Source organism: Microtus pennsylvanicus, chromosome 6, assembly GCF_037038515.1.
Source record: "Microtus pennsylvanicus isolate mMicPen1 chromosome 6, mMicPen1.hap1, whole genome shotgun sequence".
Taxonomy (NCBI): Eukaryota; Metazoa; Chordata; class Mammalia; order Rodentia; family Cricetidae; genus Microtus; species Microtus pennsylvanicus.
Genome location: NC_134584.1, coordinates 105566319 through 105587591, shown reverse-complemented (window position 1 = coordinate 105587591; position 21273 = coordinate 105566319). Strand labels below are relative to the sequence as shown.

The 21273-nt window shown below is 43.9% G+C and overlaps 4 protein-coding genes across 6 annotated transcripts in view; 2 read left to right on the top strand and 2 right to left on the bottom strand.

Annotated features, from left to right (window-relative positions):
* Positions 1-10336, top strand: part of Has3 (hyaluronan synthase 3) — a 40618-nt gene extending 30282 nt beyond the window's left edge. The window contains exons 5-6 of one of the 3 annotated variants that reach the window (XR_012910957.1): positions 2218-2388; positions 10268-10336. The gene's annotated coding sequence lies outside the window, so the exon portion shown is untranslated. Of the gene's footprint in view, positions 1-2217; positions 2389-5522; positions 6720-10267 lie in introns of those variants that run through there. The other 2 variants (XR_012910956.1, XR_012910958.1) reach the window with 2 other exon arrangements.
* On the bottom strand, positions 193-1791 carry Derpc (DERPC proline and glycine rich nuclear protein). Its single transcript, XM_075977107.1, has one exon. The coding sequence runs from the start codon at positions 1789-1791 to the stop codon at positions 193-195; it is 1599 nt and encodes a 532-aa protein (XP_075833222.1).
* On the bottom strand, positions 1788-9409 carry Chtf8 (chromosome transmission fidelity factor 8). The gene is made up of 4 exons (XM_075977108.1): positions 9331-9409; positions 2795-2850; positions 2412-2529; positions 1788-2012 (listed from the first exon to the last, which is right to left on the bottom strand). The coding sequence occupies exons 2-4, from the start codon at positions 2815-2817 to the stop codon at positions 1788-1790; spliced, it is 366 nt and encodes a 121-aa protein (XP_075833223.1). The 5' UTR covers positions 2818-2850; positions 9331-9409.
* Positions 9446-21273, top strand: part of Utp4 (UTP4 small subunit processome component) — a 33268-nt gene continuing 21440 nt past the window's right edge. Inside the window, exons 1-5 of the mRNA XM_075977102.1 lie at positions 9446-9535; positions 10214-10374; positions 14525-14716; positions 16190-16274; positions 18721-18810. Of these exons, the coding sequence (XP_075833217.1) occupies positions 10216-10374; positions 14525-14716; positions 16190-16274; positions 18721-18810 (526 nt within the window). The 5' untranslated portion in view covers positions 9446-9535; positions 10214-10215. The remainder of the gene's footprint in view (positions 9536-10213; positions 10375-14524; positions 14717-16189; positions 16275-18720; positions 18811-21273) is intronic.

The following is a 21273-nucleotide window of genomic DNA, read 5'->3' as shown; positions in this document are numbered from 1 at the left end:
TAGTCCGTGTCTCACAAATAGTTTGCCTTCAGTCAAGAGAAAAAGCAGAGGAAAAAGAAGGCTCATTTGAACTTGAGCCCCAGCTATGTTCTTCAGACTGTAGCTCCAGATCTACTCCTTTATCTAAGAGACAGTCTCAGACCAGAACCACAGTATTTGAAAAACCAAGTGGCCCTGGAAGAAAAATGGTATTTAAGGGGGTAACATTCCATTTGGGTACATCGCAGCCATTGGGCCCCCAGGTCTGGGGAAAGCAGCTGGATTTGAACCAGGGAGGCTGCCTACCCTAGGAAATGGGACCAAAGTCTTGGTTACAGGGCCATTCATCCTTGGAAAGGAAGCTGGGTTAAGACCCAGGGTTCCTGCTGGCCTTGCAAAAGGAGCTGGGTTGACACCCACAGGGCCTGCTGGAGAAGAGCCCAGGTGCCCAGCAGCTGACCTTGGGAAAGCAACCTGACCCGGGCCTAATGGGCCAGCAGACCTTGGGAAGGCAGCTGGACTTGGACCCTGCAGACCAGTGGCCCTTGGAAAGTTTGCTTGGTTGGGACCTAGTGGCCCAGAGGCTCTAGGGAAAATTGCTGGATTTGAGCCCTGGAGACCAGCAGACCTCTGAAAGGTACCTGGATTTGAAGCCAGTGAGCCAGAAGACTGAGAAAAGGCAGCTGGGTTCAGTCCTCCTGATCCTGTCCCTCTTGGAAAGGCTCCAGCATTTACCCCCATTGGGCCACCTGGCCTTGAGAAATGAGCTGAAGGGCCAGGAGCCCTTGACATGGCAGAGGAATTTGGCCCCGGAAGGCCAATTCCTCGAGAGCTAGGACCTGTGTTTGGTCCTATGGGGCCAGGTACTCTTGTCATGGTAGGTGGGTTTGTGCCCATGTTTCCAGAAGCTGAATTTGCTCCCAAAAGACCTGCTGCCCTTAGAATGGGAGCAAGATCTAAGCCTTGAGGTCCAGCCATTCTTAAGTTAAGACCAGATCCTGTACCCATGAGGCCACCTGCCCTGGTATCCAGATTTGGGCCTGGGCCTAGGCCACCAGCTCTTGGGTTGGGCCCAAGGCCTGGACCTAAGCCACCTGCTCGTGGATTGGGCCCCAGGCCTGGGCCTGGAAACATACCCGACCTAGGAGCCGGGTTTGTACCTAAAAAGCTTGATCTCAGATTAGGACTTGGTCCAGGGCCCAGGCCAACTGGCCTAGGATTGGGAGGACCAGTACCAGAGGCTAAAACACCTGCCCTCAGGTTCGGCGCACATCCAGGGCCCATAGGGCCACCACTTCTGGGGTCAGGACTTGTTCCCAGGAGCCCACCTGCCCTTGGGTTGGCCATATGACCAGGGCCTGAAAGGCCTCCTAATCTGGGGTTAGACATAGGTCCTGGGCCTGGAAGACCCCCTGTTCTAGGGTTTAAACCCGGTCCTGGTCCCGGTCCCGGTCCCAAAAGGCCACCTGGCCTTGGGAAGGAAACTGCACCTGTACCAGTGGGATTCATCCCTCTTGGAAAAGAAGCCATGCTTGGGTCACGAGCACCAGCAGGAAAGTGTGCTGGATTTGAAGCCAGTGAGCCTGATGAACTTGGAAAAGAAGCTGGATTCCTTGGAAATGGAGCCAGGTTCCCCCCAAGAGAACCTGCTGCCATAAGGAAAGGATCTGAGTTCATGCCCATTGGGTGGCCTGTGTTCATAGCAGGTCCTCCCTGTGGTCCCAGGGAACCGTCCAGCCGTCCTCGAGGTGGCAATGGAGCACGAGTCCAAGGAGTTGGCCGCTCTCTAAGGAAAATCCGGGGTTCTTTCATACTTTCTTGGGGACGTTGGTGATAATAGGCTTAGGGCGAGTTTTGAAGAGGATCTTGTTTTTGATGAGTGCTGTCACCAAATACCGAGTGCCAGTCTCTCGGCCAAGCTCATCACAGTCCTGCTCCCCAGGAGTGTGTTTGACAAGGACTGCAAAAGGTTTCTCCAGGCGGATGATTTTCCCATACAGGATGTGGTGCCCCACGATCAGCACAGGGGTTCCCTTTGGCAGAAGAAGAAGGAGATGCCTGAGGTTGAGGGCAAGGCCATTCCTCTCAGGTGCCTTGTAAAGCTGCTCTTGGCAGCAATGGTGGCACCTCACAACCCCTAATCTGGCTCTATCACTGTTAAAAAACTGCACTGGACAATCCACCCTTATGCCCTTTTTATTCTTTCTAGCCCCAAGTAAAGAGCATTTCTATTTTTAGGACCCTTGCAGATTCCCCAAGGCTCCACTGCCCTGCTACTGCGAAAGTGGTGGGACAGCAAGCAGACAGTTCTACAGACTGGCTAAACCTCGAGCAACAAACCTGAGGAAAGTCCTCACACTGGGTCCTGGGAGCACCACCTCGGTGTAGCTTGCTTTACTGAGGCATAAGGTAGGGAATAAAAGCCCCCTCACCTCAGTGGTGTAATGTAGGTCTCCCAGGAGGTTTCCAGCTAATCCGGTGCTGTAGCGAGCCTCGATCTCCCCCTGTAGTTCCATCAGCACCCATTCTGCCAGGCCTCCAGCCCCCGCACTGCAAGCAAAGGGCTGGTGGTTACAATATTTTTGAGTGGTGAAGGATGAGTAGTGTCCTACACCTATACCACCATTAGAGGCCCAAAGAAACTCTGGGATGAATACAAGTGCTTGGGAAATTGGGCAGTGCTGAGAACTGAAATAGAGATCTTAATGCAAATAGTTATATAAGATTTACCTGAGGACCCTAATGCTTCCAGAACAGTGTGAAACCAGTATAGCCCCTGGCACTCAAGCTAAGTAAAATCTTAAAACATACTCACCTAGAAATAACAATTTGCACCATGAGCCTTCCTTCTTTAAAAAAGCGACTGAAAAACTGGAGGAAAAAAAAAAGAAAAAACACCTTTAGGGCAATAATAATTATAACTAATATTTATCACTTACTTGTGTGATAGGTACCTTTTCCCTTTGAGAAGGGATCTCTAGACCAGGTTGTTCCTGAACACTATGTAGATGAAGATGACCTTGAATTTCTGATTCTCCTGCCTCTACCTCCAGCTTATGTATTGCTAGAGACTTCACCCAGGGCTTCATACATGCTAGGCAACACTGCAAACTGAGTTGTACACTCCAGTCCAGTGTGTGGCAGGCACTTTTCAATTGTTTTTATTGAGCTATATATTCCCCCCTCCCCTTTTGCCCTCTCCCAGTGCCCATGTTCCCAATTTACTCAGATCTTGTCCTTTTCTACTTCCCAGGTAGTTAGATCCATGTATGTCTCTCTTAGGGTCCTCTTTATCTAGGTTCTCTGAGATTGTGAACTGTAGGCTGGTTTTTCTTTGCTTTTATGTCTAAAAGCTACTTATGAGTGAGTACATATGATATTTGTCTTTCTAGGTCTGAGTTACCTTACTCAATGTTTCAAGGCCTAAAGGGCTAGGTTTTCTTGCTGATTCCGAACACACAGAGTACAGTTGCTATTGACAACAGTGAGACGGATGATACACTCAGGTGTACTCCAGCAAATCACAAGGTTATTTCTTTTCTTTTCTCTCTTTTGAGATAGGGTTTCACTATATAACTCAGGCTATCCTGGTATTGTAAAGAACAGACTGGCCTCAGGATCCATCTGTTTCTGTCTCCTGAGTCATGGAATTAAAGGCATGTGCTATTCTAATGTGACTCTCAACTAGTGACCATCTTTCACTTAGATCAAGAAAACACTCTTTATACTTTTACATTATATAACAGTGCCACCTGGTGGCAATTCTGCGTACCCTAAAAGCTGATGCTATCTAGCTTCATTTGCTCTGTGACTGCCATTCAGGGAGAGAGGAGACTGGATTGGGGGGCCAAAGCTACAACTTCTGGTTGTCTTTCGAATGAGACAATATATAGTGTTACCAACTGTGATATAATTGGTCAACAGGTTTTATAATTGTATTCAAACTTGACAAAAACACACCAGATTTTTTTCCCGTTTTTTGTTTTTTTTTCCCGTTCAAGCTAAGGACTTGCAACACAACCAAGGCTGGCTTAGGACTCCAGGTATACTCTTGCCTCAGCCTCCAGATAGTTAGGACTATAGCTGACTCCAGCATGTCATTTAATAGGCTTCTTACTGGTTATCATCACTCCAGACCTCCAGTAGGATGACAGAACCTCTTTCCAGAGCACCAAAAACACTGAGTCAGCCAGCAGCTAACATATTTTGAATTTTCACTATGGACCATTCACTATCTACATGTGAACATGGTATCTTCAATCAACATGGCAACTCTAGTAAGAGGTACTTATTCCTATTTTGAAGTTGAGGCTATTGGGTCATACACAGATAAAGTCACTTATTCATACATGGTACATATTCAGCTGGATAGTAAAGCTGAGACAGGAAACTGGGACATCTAGTTACTTAAAAATCACTACCTAACTCTCCCTTCCCAGAGGACAAAACCAAGAGCCAGCAGGAATGAAAAGGAATTAAGAAATTAGGCAGCCAGTGACAATATATTTAAATGCTGTTCAAAACAGCAAAAGGGCACCAAGACTTGTACCACCTTGAATAAGTTAGGTCTCTGGACCAAAACAGGTTGTGGTCCCACCCAAGAAAAGGCAATTTATCAACTTCAAAGGCAAAGATCTTTGTACATATAACAAGACTAGTCACAGGCCCTAACCTGAGTGGTTTTTGAGAGAAGGTCCATCTTTGAACTGGCAATCCTGTTTGAACCTCCAGAGTACCGTACGTATCAAAGGCATGTGGCATTAAGTCCGGCCTCCAAAGCACTTCTGAAGTGAAAGGATACCAATCCCAATTCAAAAGGCTGAGATTCAGGTTCTAGCTTGAAAGTGGAAAGCTACTGCAAGATCACATTAAGTGACTACAGGCTAACACGTAGATTATGACTCACTTGTATCAGGACTAAATATAACACATGCAAGATTGTTTAGACTCATAATCTATTGAGAACAGCTAATTTTTTAGATTGTAAAGAAAGAAGTTCAGCATTTTGAAAGTCTCTGACTATAATTCATCAAGTATGTAATATACGGATTGTAAATGGCCAATGCTGCACAGGTGAAGTTCTTTCAAATAAGCTTTGATGACTGAAGATGCAGTTGGTATATGATGATGAGTGCAAGGTATAACAAAATAAGATGGTCTAAGGAAACTGACATGGAAGCCATGTAAGTGAACATCATAGTCTAAAGATAAAACCTACTTCCTGGAGCTACTGAGATAGCACAGGTAGGTTTAGCCATGCAAGTATGAGCACCTGAGTTCAAATCTCCAGAACCCATGAAAACGGCAAACATGCAGCATTAGCACCTGTAACAGCGGCCTCATGAGAAGGAAGACAAAGGAAAATCCTTAAAAAGCCTGAAGGTATGCAGTGGAACAACCACCAAGACACGAACTCAAGGCAGAAGGCAAGAACTGCATCTAAGGTTGTCCTCCATATTTATGTATGCATATATGCATCATACGTACCAAAATACCATACTTCCTGAAAACTCATTTCAATTTTTATGTGCTTTTATCCACAGGAATGAGATAGACAATGTGGATTTAAGGTATTTTCAGTGCATGCTCTGTTTCCTGGATAGTCTCCTATCAAACAAGAATTCACAACAATGGACTAAGAAGTGGCACTTGAATACCTACCTACCCATGGGACTTCAGTTGAAGACATACATTTTTACACAGATGCAGGAGGCCTTGCCTGAACTATTTCTATTAATACTGGCAAACATCTGGCAATACCCTGGAAAATAGTAATTCTACGGGCCACAGCTTGGACATTCTGTTACTATGCCCCACCAAGCCTGTAAATGTAAAAACTTATGCTAAATCTATTTAGGTAATTCAAGCTCTATGGGTCAGTCTAGTTTAGATGCACCTATGTACTGATATAATTATGTTTATATAATTTGTGTATTTAGTAATTTAGTAAAATTTAAAATTATACTTTCATGCCTTAAAATTTCCTGTAGCATCTAAATTCTATTATTCCTTTGCTTGCTCCTTGAGCTCACTAGAGAACTAGCCAAGAGCTAAACTAAGTGCTGAACTGGGGACACAACCGATGGGGGTGACAGGAGAATGAGCGTGGATTTTATTCAAAAGGACATAAAAAGCCAGGTGTGCTGGTATACACCTGGAATCCCTGCATTTGGGAGGCTGAGGCAAGAAGACTGAGCTCCTGCCCAGCTACACAGAAAGATCCTGTTTCTAAAAACAAAAATGGGCAAGAAAATGTCATCTTAATCTGTACCTAACTCCTTGAGACTAGGCAGGAGGGAAAAAAAACTACAAAAGATGAGGAGGCCAAGTATAACACCTCTAAAACATGAAATGGTTCCAAATATGAAAAATTTAATTTATATTAGGTTACTTATTAGTATCAAATTTTAAGTTTTCAGTTTTATCAGTTTAAATGTGCTCATCTGCTAAGTTAATGCAAATATTCCAAAATCTGAAGCCCTTCTTGTGTGAACCGAGTAACGCTTAACCTGTAACAAGCCAAATTCTGTTAGTAGTAACAAAAAACAAAAACACCACAAAGACATTTTTCTGTAAGGCATCAATTTCTGAGTCTTTAGTCTCACTTCATTCTAACATTAAGAGACAATGACCATTTCTAGGTTGGCCTGAGTTTTGGCTTGTTTGGAAAAGCAGCAGTGTTACCAATAAAAAGAGTTTATGTCGCTAATCTTCGGAATGTTTACTGCATTATCTCATTTTATCCTGTCATGGTCATCACACTCTTTATGGCAAGGAAACAGGTTTAGAAAGGCTAAAGGTTAAGCAACTGATCACATAGCTTTAAGAAGTAGAGGCAATGCGACACTAACCACTACACAGTACGGTCCTTCTCATACAGTACTTCAAGATATGCAATTGGCCTTATTCTCCTACAAAACTGCAAGCAACCTTGTAACTTGTCTTGAAAGTAGCTAATAATTCAAGCTAATACATCAAAGTAGTTAACAATTAAGCTAGCTATTATCCATGTCTAGGTTTTCGAAACCTTTAAAAGTCAAATTCAATGCCACCTTCAGGATTCAAAATTATACCCTGATCTCTGCCCCTCATGAGGAAGAGAGGTCATGAGGACTGAGGACATTTCATTTTAATATCTGACCAAACTCAATTCTCATCCTCTGCTCTCTATATCATTACATATTACAGGGTTACTAATATCTTAGAGATAAGTGACCCTCAGAATGGTAACTTCCCAAAATAATATGTGGTATGATATATACCTAATCATACAAGTAGAAAAACAAAGGACTGTGACTCAATGATTCAACAACATACAAAACTTTCTAGGACTAAACAATGTTTTATAAATGTCCATTTTATCAGCCTGGTCTACAGATCATGTTCCAGGACAGCCAGGGCTACATAAAGAAACCCTGTCTGGAAAAAAGTTCATTATAACATATCCAAACAGCTAGTGTTGTCCTTTGCTTTTTCTGCTGGATTAAATCAATGTACAAGATAGGCACTAGTTCTTCGAGTATTTTTGGTTTTCCCTGTTTTAAATGGAATCTCTTGTAATTTTCCAAAACTACACTTTAAAATTCACTTTTTTTAAGTATAAAAAAGTTAAACATATTTTTTAGTATATGTCAAGTAGACTATCACTAATACCCACATTGCCAATGTTTACAATGAATAAAAATAGCCTATAAAAACAGGAGGTCATCAAGTCAACTTTCTAACTGGAGAACAGTTCAAACACTAAAATCAGGGTTTACCAAATTGCCTCAGAATTAAGCTGTTCTAGGTCATTTCTCTAAACATGGCAACTACTTCTCTGTGTCTTTCTGCTAAATGAACAGCCGAGGACGTTTTATATATGACTGAATACAAATCACTTTTATTACCAAGTGTCATGGTGGTTCTGTGACTGGAGGGAATGTTTGATCCTAACTTCTAAGGGTGCCTTGTCTCTTGGCAGGGTTAAAGACTAAACTACTTTAAATGAGACACTTGTTCCCCTGCAAAAGGGGCTGTGGAGGGAAGATGGAACTGAATGCTTCCGAACTTTAATTAGTGAAGAATGTTTTCCAAACGTGTTTAGACACTATGCACACACGTGGTACGTTCCCATCACGTGGTAGGCTTTCTCCATTGGAGGGAATCAATTACTGTTATTTGTAGACAATGGGTAGAAAAGATGGCTTCGGTCGATTTGAGTTATTCCGGTTTTCTCCATCTTCTGCTACTCTGCCACCCCATTTCAACCTTTCCTCCACTTCCTGGCATCACTGCCTCTTCCTCCCAACCCTTTCTGGCGGAGCGCGCGAGCGCGCGCTGCAGTTGAAAGGGAGGTCCTCTCTCGGCTGGATTCTTCTCCCATTTTCTTCTATCTCCTCCACCCTTGGTCCCCCTCCCACTCTTTCGCCTAGACAGACTCTACTTGTAAGCCCACCCACTTTCTGGAAGCCCCCCTCCCCCCGTTTCTCCAACTCCCTTCAAACTATCCGAGACTACTATTGGAACTGTTTTACCACGGTGTCTAATCCACCATCTACCTCCCTAAGAAACTACCCCGACTCTTATTTAAACTGCTTTTCCTTCCATGTGGGGCCCCCACCGGTCTTCAAATCCTTTACCCTCCTCCCAAAAAAATCCTCTTTCAACTACCTTCCTCTACCATTCAATTCGACTATCTAAAATTGTTCCTAGTCCCGCTTCTCTAGGCCACCACCCTCCTTGACCCTAGGCTCCACTCCACCCACAAAGCCCCCGAGATCACTTTGCAACCACCCTCCTAATATTGTCTCCCAGAAGCCCCCCCCCCCAACACCATGATTTAAAATAAATGTCCCCTGGAACAAGCCTCGCATTTCTGTCAGCTCCGCCCAACCCCCCATTTGAGCCTCCTTCTGCCATTCCCGCTACTTTCTGGGTTCCAGGTCCATCCGACTCCAGCAGGCCTCCCGACCGGGGACTGAGCCCCTTTCCCCGCACATACCTCGAGGATCCGGCCCGCGCCGCCCCCTGCTCCGTCCTCCGCCCGCGCTCCGCCAGTCTTTCCACCTTTCTCCCACTCCGCCCAGCTCGCTCGCTGCCTTCCTTCCGTCCCTGTCCAAGCTCAGGGTCCCCAAGCTCCCCCAGCCCGCTGCGGGCTAGCCTCGGCCCCCGCGGCCCTCAAGCTCCCTGGCCCCGCATGCGCCCCTCCCCCGCCCGCTCCCCGCCCCTCCGCTCGCCATTCTTCTCCCCGAGCCGCGCGCCCCGCCCGGCCCCGGCTCCCTAGCTGGCCGCTCCTCCGCGCTCTCGCCCCGGCTCCCGCCTCCGGCCTCATTCCCCGCGGCCTCCCGCGCCCCCCACCCGCGGCCTGACCTGCAATGGCGGCTGCCGAGCGCGGCGCCGCGCGGCCAACGGGCGACAACCGAACCTCCCGCCGCCGTCGCCGCCGCCGCGAGCATTGCCTGCGCACTTCCGCCTCTCTCCGCCGAGCACTTCCGGGGTAGAGCTGGAGAGCGCGCGCGCGCACGTGGGGGCCGGGGCGGAGAGAGGTGAGGTCCGGGCTAGCGAGTGCCGGGCGGTAAGTGAGTTCGGGAAGAATCCGGAGGCTGCTGGGACAGTGGGTTCTGAGGGGGTGCAGCTCGCCCGGGGTCGGGGACCCGCGAACATTGTCAGATAGCCGGTTCCAGAGAGTGGAAGTCACTCCTGGGACCTAGCATAGCGCAGGGGGTGGCGAAGTCTCTCGCTCTTCAAAACGTGCCCTCTCTGCCTGTGGCTTCCTAATCTTGAGGGTAGACGAGTGTGGGGCAGATAAGTTCCACTCAGTAGGTGTGTGCGGGGTAACTGCTAGACGAGGCAGTCGGGAAAAATCACCAAGTCTTGTCGCTGCTCACTTGTGCTCTGGGTCGTCCCCCCCCACCCCCACCCCATCAGCCTCACGTCCCTGTCGTGGAGTGGATCTGTCATTTGCAAACTTAGTAAAGTTAAGAGTTTAGCATTCTTGCTAAAATTCCGGTTTTCAAACTCTTCTCCTCCTCCAGTAGGCTAAAAAGACAAGGACTGGAGTAGGCCTTTGGGGTTAATTTGTTGAAGCATCCGTGTTGAGAGGCAGTCGAGCCTTGCTGGGGCACGATATCATTATTGGAAATGAACATTAGTGAGAGATCGTTGGAATCTCTCATCCAGCAGTGATGATAATAAATTGAATGCCTGCGAGATTCTCCAGTTAACGTTTAACGATGTCTTTTTGTCCCCCCAGGAATGGGTGAATTTAAGGTCCATCGAGTACGTTTCTTTAATTATGTTCCATCAGGCATCCGCTGTGTGGCTTACAATAACCAGTCAAACAGATTGGCTGTCTCACGAACAGATGGCACGGTGGAAATTTATAACTTGTCAGCAAACTACTTTCAGGAGAAAGTAAGTCTTTAGGGAGCCTGGTGTGGTGGTCCTGATGTTAACTCCAAGTTCCAGGTCTACAGCTTACATGTCCTATCTTAAGATAGATGGAGTGAGTGCACCTGCGATGGAATTGCCTAGAACTACGGAGCTTCTGTAGCATATATGAAATCCTTTGATTGGCGAAAGCAGGTCAGGGTTTGTCTAGCTGAAGTTGTGTAGAAAGATCCTACCTCGGAATCCTGTGTCATGCCATTTGGGGACTGAAGTGTGCTGGGTCTTTTTTTTGGCCCCTAGAAGAAAGGAAAATGTTGAGATCGTTGTGATTTTGGTAAAATACCATTTCCTGCTGGGATTCTTAGTATGCATTCTATTTTCAATCAAAGGTCTTCAAACGCTGTAATACCGGAAAACTCTGGAATGATAGCAGGTAGCGTGATAACAAGTTCACTGGTCTCTAAGGATGTGGACTAATTGTCTATATTTGGGAGTAGAGGAATTTTTTAATTAGATAAAATGTCTTTGGGTACACATCAAGTATCATTTATTTTTTGTGCAGCAGTATTCTGCCTACGTGCATGTATGTACACCTCAGTTGTGCCTAATGCCCATGGTGGTCCAGGGAGAGCATTGGATCCCCTAGAACTGGAGTTAGAAGGTTATGAGCTACCATTGGGTGCTGGGAACCCTTTGCAGGAACAAGTGCTCTTAACTATTGAGCCATCTCTCAAGCTCCGAAGACTTTCCCTCCAAGGACACTGACTACTAATTTTCTTCGGGTGCAAATTCCACTCAGTTCAAGAGAGAAGAGCCGGGTAAATGAGTATCCAGTGTCCAGCAGCCTGGCATTTGAGATCAGGTATTCTGTAAATGTTTCTAAGAGACTGAGTACGTGTCCAGTACCGATGTTAAAACAAGTATCAGAGCCGGGCGGTGGTGGCGCACGCCTTAATTCCAGCACTCAGGAGGTAGAGGCAGGCGGATCTCTGTGAGTTCGAGACCAGCCAGGTTTACAAGAGCTAGTTCCAGGACAGGCTCCAAAGCCACAAAGAAACCCTGTCTCCAAAAACCAAAAAAAAAACCAAGTATCAGAGCTTTTACATTCGTGAAAAACGATCCGTAAAGAGACCATTTCTGAGCCGTGTAATAAAGCAGCGAGAAGCAGTCTCGACAGGAAGCTTTAGGGATCGTCCGTGGAGTTGAAGTGCTGAAGAACAAGTGTGTATGTAACAGTTGGAGTTCCTTGCCCACAACAAATGGGTCATTGCCAAAAACAGGACAAGAATGCTTGGGTGTACACTTGTTGCATGTTGTGACTTTTCTGTTTGTCATTTCTAACCACTGTATTTGGCATAATTTGTATATTTGCTTAATGGCCTCTTCACTACTTAACTTCAAATTCTGTGAGATGGGGAACTACTAGGTCAGCAATGCTGGTGACTATTTCAGCTCTTTGCTGCTGAGTAATGTTGAGTGATAAGGCCTCCATTTCTTACCCACTCTCCCTCATTTTCTTCTTTCACTCTCCTGTAGGTAATTTTAACAGCTAACTAATTCAGTCTCATTTTCTGTTTTCCCCACGTCTCCTTTCCTACTCATTAAAATTTGGTCAGGATGGCCAGGCGGTGGTGGCGCACACCTTTAATCCCAGAGGCAAGGAGATCTCTGAGTTCAGGGACAGCCTGATCTACAGAGTGAGTTCCAGGACAGCCGGGGCTACACAGAGAAATTCATCTCAAAAAAACAAAAAAAGATTACTAACCCCTGGCTGGGTAAGATGACTCAGTGGGTAAAGATGCTTGCTTGCAAGCCTGACAACCTGAGTTTGATCTCTGCCACCCATGTGGTAGAAGGAGAGGCCAATCCCTACCAATTGTCCTTTGACCTTCATATGTACACACGCGCATGCACATATACATACACATTGTCTTTGAAAATTTAAGAGTTACTGACCTCAGTCATGTCATTAGAGAAAGACATGCTTAGTGAATCAGAATGAAGAGACTAGGAGTAAGGAGACCTGTATTCCCTTCAGTCCATTGACTTCAGCCTTTTGGACATAGCCATTTAACCCATAGGTCGCTTGGTCTTGCAAGTTCAGATAGGAAGCATAGTCTGTTTGTGTCAAACAGACATAAAATTAAAATACTTTGACATATATGAAAATATTAAATATCTAAGAAAAAATACTTAAAAATTTGAGGCTATAGCCATGTGGCTGTGGTGGTGGTAGTGCACACCTTTAATCCCAGCACTCAGAAGACAGAAGCAGTTTATCACTATGAGCCCTGGGCCAACCTGGTCCATATAGAGAATTCTATGGCAGCCAGAGCTACATGGTGTAAGGCCCTGCCTCAAAAAGAAAGGAAGGAAGGAAAACTTGAGACTTGAACAAAGAGCTGGAGTGAACTGTATCATAGACAACTCTTTACAGGTAAAGTGGACACACTGGCCTTCAGCATGTGTACAGTCATGCAACTCTTGGGTTTGTCATGTTGTATCTCTTGATAGAGGTATGTTTTGAGATATGTATTAGTGGATATCATTAGAAGGTTGGTTTATGAAAGCCAGCCATTGTATAGCCTTATTCCTAAGCTATAGACGTCGAAAACATGTCACTGTATTGGAATGCTCCAGGCAGTTGTAACATAGTGGACAATTTGTGTGTTTAAACACAGAAAAGGCACGATAGAAATAACTAGAAAAGATTAGCAATAATAGGCCTGCATAAAGGCATTTAGTTTGAATGGACCTTGCAAGACTTGAAAGTTACTTTTGGTTAGTAAGCAAGTGATCAGTGAATTCTGAGGTCTAGGATAGTGCAGCACACAGTTTCAGATCTTAACGCTGTACATTAGGCTGCACTAAATTGACTGGCATTTCTCCTTTGGGTGTGTGTGTGTGCCATACATCCCTGTATAAACTAGAGGACAGCCTGGGGGAATCAGTTCTTTCCCACCATATGGGTCCTGGGCGTTGAATTTGGGTCCTCAGACTTGGTAGCAGGTACCTTTACAAATTAAACCATTTCCATTCCCTTTGTCCTTTATGTCCTGTTCCATATACTGTTGTATTTTACTTTTAAAACCTAGTTGGTTTTTTGTTAAAAACTAAGTCATCCATTGTACAACATTGCTGTGGCTGCCTAGTTAAATAAGAAGATGAAAAATCCTGGATAGAAAAATTGGTTTTGTGGGGCAGGATTGGGAATGACCGTCAATTCTGGGACTCTGTGACCGTCACAGGCCTACAGAGAGATGGTTTTTTTTTGTTGTTGTTGTTGTTTTGTTTTTGCTTTTGTTTTTTTTGTTTTTGGATTTTCGAGACAGGGTTTCTCTGTGGTTTTGGAGCCTGTCCTGGGACTAGCTTTTGTAGACCAGGCTGGCCTCGAACTCACAGAGATCCGCCTGCCTCTGCCTCCCGAGTGTTGGGATTAAAGGCATGCACCACCACCGCCCGGAGAGATGATTTTTGAATAGCAAGAAGAAGGCAGTTTGGTTTAACACAACTCCATCTGATGTTAGCTCAAAATTCTGGAGTCTAACCCCCAAGTGGTTTATTTTCAGCATATTTTAGCACGGCACAATTTGGTGATGATTAACTCATTCTGCATATACAACAAAGCATACATAAATCTCCCTGAGGAACATGCAGATCAAACATGACTATACAGAAACTCCTTGTAAAATCCATAAAAATGGGTTCTATAGATTGACTGAGAGAAACAAGCTTATGATAAGGGTCTGGGGCAAGATCAGATGCCTAAAAAAGTCTAGCCACACGGCTAGCACAAAGGCTTGTAAGCTCCCAGCCTTTCTGGGTGGATAACCTTTCTGGGTGTGTATTCCTTCCCTTGAAGGAACAGCCATGTGTACTAACATTCCAGGTTTCTCTAATGAAAGTTTGCAGTAGTTTTAAGAAATTATATATCTCATATCCAATTAGAGAGAATCAAACATATAACTTAAAGTACAGTAATATTAAGTAACTAAAATTTGAAGCTGAAAGAAGTAAAAGTGTCTAGTAGGCACAAATGTTTGATAGTGAAAACCTATACTAGTTGTCTGTGGGGAAATACTCGTCAAATGTTGATGGTTGCAAGTTGGGGTGTTACAGCGTTTCTGTAGTTTTGAATTCATGGCAGGTTGGAAAAGTTATGATGTTTCTTTAGTTTTTCCCAGGTCATGAGTCTCGGGCTACAGAAGCCCTATGTTGGGCAGAAGGACAGCGGCTCTTTAGTGCTGGACTTAACGGAGAAATTCTCGAGTATGACCTACAGGCACTAAACATAAAGTATGCTCTGGACGCCTTCGGAGGACCTATTTGGAGTATGACCGCCAGCCCCAGTGGCTCTCAGCTTTTGGTCAGTAAGCAACTCTTGGTTATTCCAAAGAGTAGTTTTATGCCCACTCAAATTTCCTTCCTCATGTTTATGTCTTATAGAAATTCCAAGCTTAGCTAGGTATCAAGACTCATAAGACAAAATATTAGAATTGGCAATGAAGGTTAAAAATCCCTGGTCATAGGCTGGAGGGACGACTCATCAGTTAAGAGTACTGACTGCTCTTGCACAGATCCTGGATTGGTTCCCAGCATCCACATGGTGGCTCACAACTCCAGTTCCCAGTAGTTGGAGACCCTCTTGTAGCCTCTGCGGGCACTGCACAAAAGTGATGCACGTACATACATAGTCAAAGCTCATACAAACAAACAATAATAAATCACTGCTCACCTTGCCCTTATGCTGGTAGCTTGGTTTTATGGAAGATTTGTACGTTGTGAAGATGTGTTGCTGTGATTGGTGTAATAAAAAGCTAAATAGCCAATAGCTAGTCAGGAGGTATAGGCAGGACTTCCAGGCAGAGAGAGAAAGTCAGAGGAGACAAGAAGCAGGATGAGCAAAACATAGATTAATAGAAATGGGTTCATTTAAGTTGTAAGAGCTAGGTAAAATCAAGTCTAAAGTAAGGCCAAGTTTTCATAATTACTAATAAGTCTTTGTGTCATTATTTGGGAGCTGGCTGGTGGGACAGAAGAAGACTTACTACAGTTTGGACCTTGTTTATTCCTTTGTGAAATGTCAGGGTTAATTAATTTCAGAATTTTCTAAACTTCTTTGGAACTAAGAGATGTAGAGACTAGTTTTGTTTTGATATAGTTTGTATTTTAATAGTAACTTTTGTTTCAGAAATATGGGGTGTTAAGTCCTTCTGTAGATTCACTGCACGTGTGTGTGTGTGTGTGTGTGTGTGTGTGTGTGTGTATGAAGTTACGTTTATTATTTGTGATGGGGGTTGAGGCATCTGTGCTGCGGAGTGCTTGTGATGGTCAGAGGACAACTGTGTAAGTTGGTTTTCTCCTTCCATCTTGTACGTCTTTGAGATCAAACTTAAGTTATCCAGGCTTGGCAGCTAGCCTTTTCCCAATGAGCCATTTTTCTGCCCTGACATTTAATTTTTTGCGATGTCTTTTTTTTTTTTTAATATTTCACTTGTACTAACTTGTATACTATCTTATGTTTCCATCTGGGTTTAAAGGTCAGTAGATCTTTTACTAGGTCATGGGTCTCTGGCAGGTATGTGTGAAATCCTGCTTTTATTCTATGTCATATGCAGAAAGTTGGCCACTTCTGACAAGACTGTGTAGTCAACAGGCGTATACATACCAATTTCTTGAGCATAGGTCCCCTACCCCCTCTGACAAGCTGTTTGGTTGGTTTGGTTTTAGGGTAAGTGATAGCTTTTAGAGAAGAAACAATGTATATATTTGTGTGTGGGAATAGTGGTCCTATAGAAGACTCATTTAGTCTGTTTTCTATCTCTCTTTCTCTCAATAGGTCGGTTGTGAAGATGGCTCTGTGAAACTGTTTGAGGTCACTCCAGACAAAATACAGTTTGCAAGAAATTTTGATCGGCAGAAAAGTAAGGGTTGTTTTTGGTGGGGTGACGAGTAGTCTCAACAAGAAGTTGTGTTTTTGCGCCACTAGGGAGAGGGTGTTTTCCTGCTGCTATAAATAATGTTTTGTATATATACATTTTTTGTGTGTACAAGGAAAAGTTCTAGGAGTTCTACATCTCATTATGTTGCATAGTTGTGATTGCCTGGTTAAGCAAAAGTACAGAAAATCAAAGTAGAAAACTAGTGTTTGTGTGAAAGTCAGAGTTAGTTATAGTGTACATCTTATGGTTTCTGTTGTTGTGATAAATACCATGACCAAAAGCAACGCAGAGAGGAAAGACTTTATATCAGCTTAGAGCTCCGCAGACAGTCTATCGTCAAAGGTAATCAGGGCAGAAACTCAAGCAGGTCAGGAACCTGGAGGCAGGAGCTGGTGCAGAGGCCATGGAGGGGTGCTGCCTTGCCTCCTCTGCTTGCTTTCTTTGTTTCTTTCTTTGTTTCTTTGTTTCTTTCTTTCTTTCTTTCTTTCTTTCTTTCTTTCTTTCTTTCTTTCTTTATTATGTATACAATATTCTCTCTACATGTATTCCTGCAGGCCAGAAGAGGGCACCAGACCTCATTACAGATGGCTGTGAGCCACCATGTGGTTGCTGGGAATTGAACTCAGGACCTTTGGAAGAGCAGGCAATGCTCTTAACTGCTGAGCCATCTCTCCAGCCCTCGGTCTGCTTTCTTACAGCATCCAGGACCTCTCATCCTGGGTGGTCCCCTTCCACAATGGAGAAAATGTACCACAGCTTTGCTTACAGGCCAGCCTGGTTGGGGCTTTTTTTTTTTTTTCAGTTGAGAGTTTCTCTTCCAAAATGACTAGCTTTGTCAAGTTGACATAAAATTAGGCAGTGCACCGCTACAAAAACTCCTGTTTTGTGAAATTTAAATATTTGTATGTTTGTTTTTTATCATTAAATGATGTCCTGAGGCTGGTTCTTCTGTGTAGGCCTGCCTCTACTTCCTGAGTACTGAGATTACAGATCTGCACAACAAGAGAGCTGTGATTTCTTTTTCCCTTTTCTTCTGGTTTTTGTGAGACAGCTTCTCACACTGTAGCCCCCACTTGCCTGTTACTCTGTGTAGCCCTGACTGCCCTTAAACTCATGCAGTCCTGCCTTAGCAGTGTGATTACAGGCATGCACCTCTAAGCTTTGCTGGCCGTGGTTTGTTTCTTTTTATTGTTTGCTTGTTTTTCAAGACAAGGTTTCTCTGTGTAGCCCTCTCTGTCCTGGAACTCACTCTGTTGACCAGGCTGGCCTCATACTTAGAGATCCATCTACTTCTGCCTCTCAAGTGGTGGGATTAAAGGCTAGCTGTGGTTCTTAACCATACTAGCCAATTTCAATGTCTCGGTGAGTATCATGAGCAACTGCTGCTGCTTGGGCTCTGGGCTTGGGCACCATGGTACTTGAGGCTCTGAAGGCAAAATAGTCTCTGCTATCTCTACTTGTAGCACAGAAACCGTCAAACACAGTGCATGAACAGAGATTTGTGATTGTGTAAAACTTGATTTACAAACCAAAAGCGGACTGTAGACTGCCAATGCCTGTGCCTGTTTTGGAGAGTAGTGAGCATGCTGTGTGTTCTGTGTCCTTTAGGAATAGCTATCCACTGGAACCAGATTTTTGTTATTTCTCAATTGGGAAGGTGATACAGTACTTTTCAGTAGATGTCATAGAATTAGTCTAGTCAAGCTGACAAAAAAAAACTAATCAGCACAACCACCAAAGAAAGAAAGACAGACATGCTTTGCTTTTTTTTTTTTTTTTTTTTGGTTTTTCGAGACAGGGTTTCTCTGTGGCTTTGGAGCCTGTCCTGGAACTAGCTCTTGTAGACCAGGCTGGTCTCGAACTCACAGAGATCCGCCTGCCTCTGCCTCCCGAGTGCTGGGATTAAAGGCGTGCGCCACCACCGCCCGGCTTATGCTTAATTATGGTTGGTTAACAGAAGGGATCTGTTCTGAAAATACAGTGTTAAATCATCCCATCGTGTGAACATCATCAGGTATGCTTACACAAACTCAGATGGCTGATGTCACTGGATGATATGGTCTCATGAGGCCGTCATCTTGTAGTCAGTGCATCCTTGTTTGTAATGTTAATACTTGTGCATGACCATACATATATTTGCGCATCCGTGCAAGTGTGTCTCTAATCTGAAGTCAGTGTCTGTGCACATTGAAATTTTGTTAGGTCACAACCAGATCGTTCTCAGAAGGATGTGTTTATTTTACATATTTTCCTCAACTATTTATACATTAGTAAAACAAGTTGTCAGATACTCCATTGTGGGACCCAGGACAGTACATCTCCTGCGGGGAATGAGAAACTAACACTGAATTGCAGAAGCCATGTAGGTCGCTGTGGGAGGAGAGCTCAGTTTATATGTCACCTTTTTTCTTGTTTTATTACTCCTAAGGTCGGATCCTAAGTCTCAGTTGGCATCCTGCTGGTACCCACATTGCAGCTGGCTCCATAGACTACGTTATCGTGTTTGATGTCAAATCAGGTGACTGTTTTCTATTTGGTACATTTGTGTTGTGGGTGTTGTCAGATCTACATTTCTCAGTTTCTGAGAGCTCGACTTTGTCACGTTTTCAATGAATGTGATGACCTAACTTCTCATTAATCTCTCCACATGTCCACCACAAATTTTGCCCGTTTTCCATGTGTATTCTGTATATGACTAAGTCTGTCTGTCTCTGTCTATTCTGTGTTATATGTACGTATACGTGCCTTCATAGGTAGTGACAAGAGAAGAACTTTAGAAGGACTCGGGCTCTTTCTGAGGCACAGTCTCTTGTGAACCCAGGGCAGGGGTGAGTCTGGTTTTTGTTTTGTTTTATTTTGTTTTTAGAATAGGCCAGCAAGAAGCTAGTTCCGGTGATCCTCCAGGCCTGGGATGATAGGCCTGAAGGGACCATGTCCAACCTTTACACATGTCCTGGGATTCAGACTTCTCTCTTTATTTATTTTTTAAACCTGTGTAGTAAGCACTCTTAACCACTGAGCCATCTCTTTAGCCTCTCATTCCTGTTTTTGATTAGCACTGCTGTATTTGGGGGATCTTCATTCTTCCATAGGATACAGCACTTTCTTCATAAGAGGATATATTACAGTCCCATTTACTCTCAAGTAATACAGCATTTAGTGTGTGTTAACTAGGATGTCTATGTGTCCGGGAAAAATGGAATATAAGGTAGAGAACCATGGCTTCCTTTTCTGTTCTTGACATAGAAAATTGGTTATTAGACCTCTTCAGTGGTGACTTTGCCTTTAACCTCATATTTGTACATGTTTTTGTACAGAGACAAGCCAGTGATGGCGCACACCTTTAATCTCAGCACTTGAGAGCCAGAGGCAGGTGGATCTCTAAGTGTAAGGCCAGCCTGGTCTACAGAGTGAGTTCCAGGACAGTCAGAACTACACACAGAAACCCTATCTCAAAAAAACAAAATCAAAAAAACTTGGGTAGTAGTTTGAGGCCAGCCTGGTCTACAAAGTGAGTTCCAGGACTATAACACAGAGAAACCCTGTCCCAAAAAAAGCAAAGAGAGTGTGTGTGTGTGTGGTGGGGATTGGTATGTCTCTGTTTTTCTTTTTCCTCAATGCCTGGTTTGTACGTTTCTTTGTTTTATTTGTCTTTAATTACACATGCCTATAGCCACAGAGTTCCTTAAGGCTTATTACCAAAAGAGCAATCTCCTATGCCCTTCTCCTGATCTCCACTTCTACCCTTAGCTGATTCTGCTGTACACGGCATATTTATAATTCTACATTTTGATTTTTTTAATTATACACGCTATTGAATTCAACATCAGTCTTCCCTGTGTGCTCTCTGCTGTAGTGTCCATCACACTGTCTCCTGATCCTTGTGCTTATTTGTAACTGGGTTCCTAGCATCATGGCCAAGTGAACTGCTCTCAGAGGAAGTTACTTTCCTTCCTGTCTGCTTCCTGTTGAATATTCCCATTCTCCCTACATCTCTGCCACTTCATCCATAAAGTCTTTGAGTTGTATAAATTGATACAAACACATCTGAGTATTTCGGTGTTTTTATTTGTTTTTTCGTGCCATTTCTATGTCCTTAGAAATGAGTCTCTTTGGGCTGGAGAGATGGCTCAGAGGTTAAGAGCATTGCCTGCTCTTCCAAAGGTCCTGAGTTCAATTCCCGGCAACCACATGGTGGCTCACAACCACCTGTAATGGGGTCTGGTGCCCTCTTCTGGCCTGTAGGCATATGCACAGACAGAATATTGTATACATAATAAATAAATAAATATTTAAAAAAAAAAAAAGAAATGAGTCTCTTTGTTTTAACTTCTTCCGGTCTGGCTTAGCCACTTGGGTCGTGCTGTACAAGGCGAGAAAGACTTGTGTTTCCGTCTTTCTGGGGTCCCTTTTGCTGCTGTGTTATTTAGGATTCTTCCTTTCCCTGTTGGGAAGTGTGGTGCTATTCTGATTATTGACCCTTTGGCCATACAGAGAGTTGATCTTTTGTTTGGTTTCTAGTACCTTTGAGCATGTGCCTTTTTTCCTTTCCTTTTCCTTTGTAGGAGTTTTCTTTGTTTCTCTGCTGGAGCTCTAACCCAGGCTTTTAGGCACTAGGTGAGCCTCTGCTCCTGAGCCATGTTAGACATTAGCTAAAATTTTGGTTATTCTTGTTGTATTAGTCTGTTTGTTGTAGATGTGGTTGTTTTTTTGTTTGTTTGTTTTTTCTCGTGTCAATCAGTTGTGCTAGATACGTAGGAGATTGCTTTAATTCAAACCCTCTGTTTGGGGGAAATTCTTTTAATTACTTTGTAGATCAGTTTCTGTTTTCTCTTTCTCGAATTTTATTACTTCAGTGTTGGGTCTTCTTTCTTAGTCACTCTTATTTTTCATCTTTTTTACTTTTATTTATTTTATTTATTGTTCGCTAATATAAATTTGTCATCTTCATATCTTAATGTTTGTAGTGAAATTTTCACTT

Excerpts from the sequence above, each read along its gene's own strand:
- Chtf8 (XM_075977108.1), bottom strand. The coding sequence starts at position 2,817 with ATGGTGCAAATTGTTATTTCTAG. Across the intron at positions 2,530-2,794 it reads GTGCAAATTGTTATTTCTAG|TGCGGGGGCTGGAGGCCTGG; the intron begins GTGAGTATGTTT and ends CTTTGCTTGCAG. Across the intron at positions 2,013-2,411 it reads ACCTACATTACACCACTGAG|GGAACCCCTGTGCTGATCGT; the intron begins GTGAGGGGGCTT and ends CTTCTGCCAAAG.
- Derpc (XM_075977107.1), bottom strand. The coding sequence starts at position 1,791 with ATGAAAGAACCCCGGATTTTCCTTAGAGAGCGGCCAACTCCTTGGACT.